Source organism: Channa argus, chromosome 1, assembly GCF_033026475.1.
Source record: "Channa argus isolate prfri chromosome 1, Channa argus male v1.0, whole genome shotgun sequence".
NCBI lineage: Eukaryota > Metazoa > Chordata > Actinopteri > Anabantiformes > Channidae > Channa > Channa argus.
Genome location: NC_090197.1, coordinates 25538734 through 25548397, shown reverse-complemented (window position 1 = coordinate 25548397; position 9664 = coordinate 25538734). Strand labels below are relative to the sequence as shown.

At 39.3% G+C, this 9664-nt stretch overlaps 1 protein-coding gene across 1 annotated transcript; it reads left to right on the top strand.

Moving 5' to 3' along the window:
• The first annotated feature begins 1030 nt into the window (after nt 1–1030).
• gnrhr1 (gonadotropin releasing hormone receptor 1) lies at nt 1031–9206 on the top strand. Its single transcript, XM_067509187.1, has 4 exons — nt 1031–1350; nt 4087–4627; nt 5473–5674; nt 7013–9206. The coding sequence occupies exons 2-4, from the start codon at nt 4088–4090 to the stop codon at nt 7426–7428; spliced, it is 1158 nt and encodes a 385-aa protein (XP_067365288.1). The 5' UTR covers nt 1031–1350; nt 4087; the 3' UTR covers nt 7429–9206.
• Nucleotides 9207–9664: the final 458 nt, after the last annotated feature.

Here is a 9664-nt window from a genome sequence, read left to right as displayed (position 1 = left end):
AGTGTCTATGAATCTATTGACAGCACAGTGTCAGTAGATTTTGTTAACAGTAGGTCAGGCTGAGCAGGACTGGTGGAGCCATTTGCCATACCTTGGATCCCATAGCACCTTGACTCTTTCACTTATGATGAAGTAGACATCTGTGGGGAGGTCTGGGGCTCTTCTCCTCTGTGTTGACAATCACAGACTCCCGGGGTAATTTACTCCTTACAATTTGAATTTAACTTCCCTCTTATTGACTATTAGAAAATAAAGATTTAACTTATCCTCATATTTAGTTATTTTTTAAGCAAAAATTACAAACATTTTCTGGGACCATGCTTTTCTTTTACCCACAATACTACACAAAACATCTTTGGGTTTTGGACCATTGCTCAGTCAATCAATGTGCAAGTATTTTTCACAGTTTTCCGAATTTTGTTAGAAATGTAGCTAAAGTTAAATTATATAAAATATTGAACATTATTATGAACATTATATAGATGGACAGAGAGTTAGAGAGAAAGGGAAAAGAAATTGTAACGTTACCACAGTTTGCAACACCTCATTAGAATGAAAAAAATAAAAATAAATCAGAGACTTAGTGTAAATGATCAGCAGTAATTACAACATCTTTCAGATTGATAGCCAACAATTTACTTAGTGGTGTTTTATGTAATTTAAACACAAGACACATGAAAGAAACTAGATGACTAAGATGTACAGTATTTGAGTAAAGGTACCTGAACATGGACATGTGATCATTCTTTTGCAGGATGTTTTCTGTACTTCAAGTGATTTGTCTGGAAGTTTTATCATTAACAAGCTATTTTACATTTGGAAGTCTCTGTCGGTCAGATGAATGACAGGAGGGAAGGGACACAGGACATAAGGACAGACAGTGTAACTGACAGTGGGGATGTTGAGCTGACACTGCAGAGAAGACACAGTGAAAACACATCATACAGCTCTTCTCTCTCCTCTGCTTTGCACAAAGACACCACAGATAGAGCTGGAAATTCCCCAGGATGCCTCTCTGCCACAGAGGTGTCTGCCTACCTCTGCAACGCCCGCCACGTCACCTCCCTTAATAAACCAATCCGCATTGATCTTTGGGGCTCCTTGTTCGCGCTGAATGTATATCTACAGGAGGCAGTGTGTGTGTTTGTGTGTGTGTGCAGGCGGATAGAGCAAATTAAATAAATAAATAAATAAAATACCGCACTGATCGGCTATATAGTTGATTTATCAGGTAGGACAAAAGTGTGCAGAGGCAGATACCAGGATCTGTGATGCTTCAGCACGTTGGACAGCTCCACTCTGGAAGCGGATTCTTGCATGTCCTCCCCACCTGACCACCGGCAGACTGAGGTGAGAATACTTCTGCGGGTTTTCTGTGTGGGTCCAACTGCTGAAGCGACAGATAGAGAGATACATAGATTCACAGATAGGTTATGGATGTGGCTGAACGTGTAAATGCTGTCTGATATTTTTCAAGCTTCTAATATGGAAAAAGTGATGGAAAAAAGAAGCTGTTTCCACTCAGACGATGTCACTTGAGGTAACGGAGGAGTTCTGAGGAAGAGTTTTGGTGGAAATGAACCTCTCCATCACATCAGGGCTTCTGTACTTTGGAAGGGTTAAAAAAAGACAGTGATACGTTCTTTGGCGCAAAAGCACGCGCAGTGGCTCACCAGCAGAGGGCGCAAGTTATCTGTATGTGGTGGATTAATCCCATCACTGATCACATCTTCAAGTCTGTTCTGATGTATGCGCCTTAGACTTTGACATAAAAATTATGTCAGAGACACATCATGTAGATCTCTACGGGAGGCACGGAGGTAAACTGGGGGGAAATAAAAGAAAAGCCTCTGTGTGTCCACTCTGCTGTAGGGATATAACATGTTACACAAACTTCTTACATCTGAAATCTTTACAATCATTATTAATGTGTAAAATCTAAAAAGGAAACTTGATATGTATGAATCAAGGCACCAAGAGTCACATTTAAGTGAGATACATTTTTAGTGTTTGTGTGATAGTGTGATACTTATTTTAGTAATGCCTGTTCAGATTTGTTTTGCCAGAATTACAGATTAACTATGTACATTTACTCAAGTTCTGTATCGAAACACAATTCTATAATACTTGTAATTTACTGGATTATTTACACTTAGTTTTTTCAACAGATGTGTTATTTTACACATTTAGTTACTGCATGGGTTCCACACCGTGTTACTTATTTACTCCCTACTACACATTTTCTTTATTTTTCATATTTAATTTTGTATTTTCACCTCATGAAATAAATATAGACTATGTTTGTACTATTATGTTATCAAAAACCTCTAATATAATATTACTTATTAATATTTATCACAACTTATTTAACAATGAATTGAATTTTCATGAGAATAACCTCATTGAGCGCAAATGTCTCTTTGTCTCTCATTTTCTTAGTGGAATACTTAGTACAGTAGTACTGTAACTTAAGTCAGTACTTGAAGATGTAGCTTCAGTACTGAACTTTTGAGTATTGACTTTGTGTACGTGTACCACCTCTGCATTCTGTAAGAATATTGTCACACAGTGCAATTTGTGTTTTTTCCAATTACTGACGTAAGTTTAACGTCTAACACTTTAAAATAGGGGAAGTAGCTTGTCCAGGGCTTTCACAGCCACAGGTTGTGTCTGGGTAAACTTGCTGATATTATTTTGCTATTTAAATCTGTGTATTTCATCCTGACAAAGGAGGGGGCCGGGTGGATCTTAGGAAGCCTGGTGACTCAACTGGTAGAGCATTGGTTTGAGATGCAGAAACCCAAGGGCTACCTTGGTGCCAGTCCCGAACCTGGATAAAAAAAAATGGTAAAATCAAGGTGCGGAACATGTTCTTTTGTGGCGAACCCTGAAGGGACAACCCGAAAGCCATTGATTTTATTCCATCTTGATGATGTGTATACTGTATGCACATAGCAATATGAAATGTGAAATGTGAAATCTATTGCATATTTCAATTTAACAGATGCTTTTATTGGCAGTTACTTATAAGGAAAAATACCCTAGGTTTTAGTTTCTTGCTTAAGAACAATTCTTCATGTAGACCAGAGGAGCATGGGGACTAAACAACCAACCCTGCTACGGGTGGACAAGCCAGTTCATCTGCTTGGCTTACGCTGTGGTTCATGGAGCAGGACACCACAGGTGAAGCTGTAACATCCCTGAGCACACCAGATGACTGCCAAAGAGCAAAGTGACCCTCAACAACACAACTGGGAAATTCTCTGCCAACATTCTAAACTATACAGTTGGAAAAATCAAGCAGCAGCTTTGTATGGCTTTAAAAGGCCACAGCATAGCAAGATGAAAACATCAACCCATTGGTGAGATATTGCAGAGAGAGCATCATGATATGGGGCTGGTTTCCTGCCCTGGAGCTCAACAGCTTCATCATCACATCCTCTTTATTGTGAAAATGAGCTGCAGTCATCAGAACTAAAGTCAGGCTTGACAAATATCCACTTACTCTATCACCTTAATGTGTTGATGACTTAACTACTCCACTGAGGTTAAAATACCTGGGACTGAAGATGCCCCCCAGTTGACAGATGAAGGAACCACTGGGGAAGGAACCCCAGCCTGCATTTAGAAAGCTACAAAAAGAACTTGATTGTGCCTCTGTTCTACTAAATATTTAAAATATAGTAGAAAATGCCTGTTACTGGTTGCCAATTTAGCCATTTTAAGAGAAAACAGAGTTTGACCTTTTTAAATGGGAGGATGTCAACACTTGCAGCCACATGACAAGAGCTGCACTGTTTCCTGTGCAGGTGGAACACCTCTCTCTGTTATCGTGTCAGGCCTGACACCTCACAGCCTGCCTTTGAAAGCTTTGCAAAGATTTACTCTCTCTCTCTCTCTCTCTCTCTCTCTCTCTCTCTCTCTCTCTCTCTCTCTCTCGTGCTTTACAGCCCTCACAATGTTTGTTCCTAATTTTTCCTTTATCTTACTTTTTTATTGGTTTTAAGGGATTTATGTCATAACAATCACATGTGCGTCTCTCCATATACAGAGCACTTAAACATATAGTGTTTCCCTGTGTCATAGAATGAGTGGAAACCTGTCTCTGTGGATGTCCACACCTGCTGACCCTTTACAGAATACCAACATCTTCTCCCAGGTCAACTCATCAGCTCCACCCTCCACTCAAACCTGGGAGGCTCCATCCTTCACCGTGGCCGCCCGCTGCCGTGTAGCAGCCACCCTGGTGCTGTTTGTCTTTGCTGCTGTCAGTAACCTGTCCGTCCTGATCAGCGTGTGCTGGGGCAGGGGTTTTCGCTTGGCAGCACACCTGTTTCCCCTTATTGCCAGTTTGGCGTCAGCTGATCTGATGATGACTTTTGTGGTGATGCCACTGGATGCCATCTGGAATATTACAGTGCAGTGGTATGCTGGGGATATCATGTGTAAGCTGTTGTGTTTCCTCAAGCTTTTTGCCATGCACGCAGCTGTATTCATACTGGTGGTCATAAGTCTGGACCGCTATCGGGCCATTCTTCATCCTCTGGATTCTCTCGATGCTGGGCTCAGAAACAGACGCATGCTGATGGTGGCCTGGACTCTGAGTCTGCTGCTGGCTTTACCACAGGTACAGTAGAAACCAGTTTACATACTGAGCTTTAGGTCTTTTGACCTGTAGGTCCACTTTAATGATTACAGTCTACATTAGGTAATGTTTTTTTAGATTAAACATGCATGTTACCTGCTTTTCACATTAAATAGTTGTACTAGATATAAACCAGTATTAACCACTTGTACTAGACATAAACTGGCTAAATGCAAGTGAAATGCAAAAGGGTTTCTGTGAACATCCCTTAAAATCAAGCAACTAAAAACAACAAAGAAACAACCATATATAAACAAGATGTAGAAACACTGCTATGTTTAATGTTTAATGTACACAGCATGTCTAAAATTAACATCTATGAAGGCTTCGTTAGTGGTTAATGATACATATATAGGTTTTGGAGCAACATATGTTGCTATTCAGACTACATTTTTCAGGGAAGGTCTTGATTATTTCAGCAAGACAATCTCAAACCACATTCTGGTAATTTTACAAACAGCATGGCCCTGTAATAACTGGTGCTGGCCTTCTTGTAAAACTTTTATTTGCCCACTTCCATACCTTTTGAATGTGCACATGTAACCTTTCTGTCATTGCTGTCATTAACACCCACAGCAACCAAGTGCACAGAAGTTCAGCTGTGTAAGTTACTAACCAATCTGTGCAGCCTCTTGATTGATCTAATATTATGGTATAATGCCCATTATTATGACTTTATTGCACAACTTGAAGTCAAACGTCCTGGTATAGTTTGTTTAATATGAACAAATATAAACATTTGTTTCATAAAAACAAACAATAACTATGTTGTTTCTGTGACTGCATGAAATTCATTGTGGACGTCTGTACACTCTGTTCATCCTCAGCTGTTCATCTTTCGGGCCATAAAAGCCGAAGGAGTGGACTTCACTCAGTGTGTCACCCATGGAAGTTTCCAGCATCACTGGCACGAGACTGCATACAACATGTTTCACTTTGTGACCCTGTATGTCTTCCCCCTGCTTGTTATGATTTTCTGCTACACACGCATCTTCACCAAGATTAATGGGCAGATGCACAAGAGCAAAGGTGTGTGACGTTTGGACAGGGTCATTTTCAACCTTTTCTATCTACTTCCACCTAGCACACAACCACCCATGATTAAATATTTTTTCCAGTTTCTTACAGCTCTGGTCTAACTTTTGTACTTCCACGATTCCTATTATACATTTTAACATTGTGCTAACCAGTCAATCACAGATTAACAGTGAGGAACGCAGTCGCTTGATAAAAGCAGGTACAACACATTGATGACCTCAGCATGATTAGTTGTTGAATTGCTGTGGAATTAGCACCAAGGTTTATGCCTTTGACACCTCCCTTTCAGACAAATCACTTCAGATGAGGTGGATACACTGTTTGTTTCTTTCCAACTAGTGTTATTGTATGACTGCTTGTAGTTATTTTTTTTTACATTTTAGACTACAGCCACACAAAAGTCAGCATTTAGCACTGCAAGTTTTCATAGCCTATCAAGGCATATCATAAGCTTAAAGTGGGCCATAAAATTTTATGAGAAAGGACCACACTTTCGAATGAAAAAAATAACAATAAATCATAGGTGTAACATCTGATAGCTGGGAAGGATGATAGATGTAAGAACAGGATAATGGTTGCAGTGTAGAATAATGGGTGCAAAGGTCTGAAGTCTGGGGTGGGCTCCCTCATGATTTCTGTGCTCAGCAGATCCTTGGGGGCTTCAGGATGATGATGGTATAAGGGGGTGAGTGGTTGATGTGAAAATGAGAACACACAGATGTTGCAAAGAGGGCTGGTTGGATCTGGGTGTGCGCCCATGGGATGTGTCAAATAGGATCTATATTTACTGACTGCAATTGTCCTGCACCCCTCTGGTAACAAGATTTAAAACCTTGAAATGAAATCAAGAAACAAACATGTTAAGGTTGCCATTTCCCAATTTTAAAGCGGAATGGAGAAAAATCTGGGGTTATAAGATCTAATATATGACTGATTGTGTTATGAACTGGAATACATTTTGAAAGCTGTGTAACTGGTTTAATTACACTTCCCTTGAGCTGTAGACCGTCTTTAAAATAAGGTTTTAAACACAGCAAAATAATGAGTTAAAAGGAAAGGTTGGGTAGAAGACAGTCATTGTTTTTAACCTTTCATTGCTAACTGTAAAGTGTTTTACTGCTTCTTGTTTAACGTTTAAAATGTTGCATTAAATATTTACCTATAAAGTATCATGTGCGTGTGCAGTACAGTCCTCACAAGTTATTTACAGTATTATTCTTATTGTGGTGGACTAGTATTGTCTGGCTATAATAAATGGACAGGTTTAAAGAATATGAGATAATCCAGCTCTGCTATAATTAGATTTTTGGCCATATTATGTCCCTGCAGATGGTGAGCACTGCCTGAGACGCAATGGAACAGACATAATACCCAAAGCCCGAATGAAGACCCTTAAGATGACCATAGTGATTGTAAGCTCCTTTGTCATATGTTGGACACCCTACTACCTCTTGGGGATCTGGTATTGGTTCCAACCAGCTATTATCCAGCATACACCTGAGTATGTGCACCACATACTGTTTGTTTTTGGCAACCTGAACACATGCTGTGACCCAGTCATCTATGGCTTCTACACAGCTTCTTTCCGAGCAGACCTCACTGATGTGGTTGCGTGCTTTTGTGGTCGCAAAATCAATAATACCTTGGCGCACTCTATGGATCGTCTGTCTGCTCAAAGTGCTGGAGCTTCTGGGGAGATGGAGTCTGATGTAAGCTCCAATCAGCACAGTCGGAACCCTAGTTAAATGGTGGTAGTATGAGTCTGGGGAGATAGGCCTTGTTACAGTGGAACCAGTGTCTGTAATGCAACTGTCAGCAGTTTGGTGCTCGATAGTAGTGTCATCTAAATATTGTACATGAAAACTAATATGCTGCAAAACTGAAATTATTGCATGACTGTGTTTTTTGTCAAGTTAGCTGAAGCTGTACCAACAACTTTTACAGTCTAATTTACCAAATAGCACCTGGAAAAGAGACACTTCTTTAAATAGCATCGCAAATGGCAGCTGGTGTATTGGTCCTTCATTGTCATGGAAGCAGCCATTAGTATTGTTAGGCTGGGGCACCAAAAACATAAAATTAGGTTTAGGCGCAAAACCAACATGGTTAGGTTCAGTACAACGATAATTTAATTAACTTTATAGACCTTCATTGTCAAGAGGGGTTGAGCTCCGACAGTATCCACAGCCAATTGCTATGCCCACAATTTATACAACGATTAGGCATAACATTATTGTATGGTATTGCATTAAATTGCAGAGGTGGTAATTCTATTCTTGTAATCTTATGCCTGATCTGTGCATTTCACTGTTGGTTTTAATGGCCACCCGCCAGTGGTGGGCTATGGAGGAATTTTGCCCTAGTGGTGAAATAGTGCTAATGCAACTTCTGTGTTCATTGTCTGATCCACATTGGCCCATGAAGCTTTTGTAACACTGTGAATTGTTGCGCAACCAGCAGCTACAAAACATCACAGTCTCGTGCATTTAGTCTTAATATTATCAGAATTTGATAGATTTGGTCCAATAATATCCAGAAAGTAGCTACAGGATTCTTTTATTTAATTCCCAATGATGTGTGCTGCCAGCCAAAGGGTGCAACTGAAGATGGTTGCTGGTGCAGATGCTCTATGGGCCAAAAAACACAGAAGTGTGAGGATCATTCAGGATATTTTCATGTCTGGACTAAGATAAGGGAGAACTTGTTTGGCATTTGCACAACTACGTCTTTCATGAATAAAAGGGCACAATGGTTTAATCAAGTATTTCTAGTTTTCCTTCATACAGAATATTCACTGTAATAACCTCCTGGCACAAATGAAAGACTTTTTTTTTACTATCTTGTTAGCCACATATCAGATCGATAGTTTTTAACTATGCCTATAACTTTGGAGCTCCTACAGTACACAATGGCTATCGTATGCAGTCTTAAGAGACACATTAGTTGTCCCTCTCACCTACAGTAACAGCTGTGTCACTGTAAACTTAATTGTAACAGATTGTATAGATTTCAAAATGCACAAAAGATTAATGCCTGGTTATATTGCTTGTGCCCAGTGTGCAGTCTACTGAAGGGTTTATATTTTATATGGAACACTTTCCTAAGCGAGGCTAACCACATACTGAGTATTATACAGACATGAGACTGATATCCGCTATTTAACTCTTTAAGACTGTACACTACCTCTAGGAGAAGACTGCCTAATTCTTCTTCTGCCTAATTCTTCTTCTTCATTCTGCATGCAGGAATGTGAAAACTACATGGAGTAGTTTGTATTACTTAGAGGGCATTACTTTGAAAAGTAATTTGTAGTCATAACTTATTGAAATATAACATCTGTGAAATTCATATGCACATGACCAGTGTTGTATTAGCCAGGCTAGAAATGTAGCAAGAAACAGCCTCTTGCTATATACGCATATACAAATATAACTAACATATCTGGAATGCATATTTAATTTTTATGTTACAATGTATCACATGGGACCATAACAATATTGAATGCTAACAATAATAAAATCAGAACAAAACAAGAATTAAACAAGATGTCTTTATTTGGTTGTTTGCCACGTTGGTATGTGATGAAGGAAGGACCAGTCCAGACATTGAGACGGGGCAGTCTGCAGTCACACAGAGACCAAGCTGTTTTTATCCCTCATGATACTTCTAACTATTCTACTTCTTTGTATTCCAATATTTGGTGTGTGTTGTTCTGTCTTCATTATATTTTGTTTTTAAATAATTAAATTTAAATACAGTGCGGTTATCAAAAGAAAAATATACACTGTTTGAATGTACAGTAGCTTAACAGTGTTATCAAAATACTAACTGACAATACATATGCAGTTCATTAGAGTTTCAGCAAATGAGCTTCACAGTTTCTATGTTTAAGTGCTGGTTTTGGCTTGTAATTACTTTCACAACCTAAGAAACACAGGACACAAAGGCAAACAACCTAAGAGCTTTCAGGCTAAATAAATA

Coding starts and splice junctions, on each gene's coding strand:
- gnrhr1 (XM_067509187.1), top strand. CDS start 4,088: ATGAGTGGAAACCTGTCTCTGTGGATGTCCACACCTGCTGACCCTTTA. Junction 4,628..5,472: donor TGCTGCTGGCTTTACCACAG/GTACAGTAGAAA, acceptor GTTCATCCTCAG/CTGTTCATCTTTCGGGCCAT. Junction 5,675..7,012: donor GCAGATGCACAAGAGCAAAG/GTGTGTGACGTT, acceptor ATGTCCCTGCAG/ATGGTGAGCACTGCCTGAGA.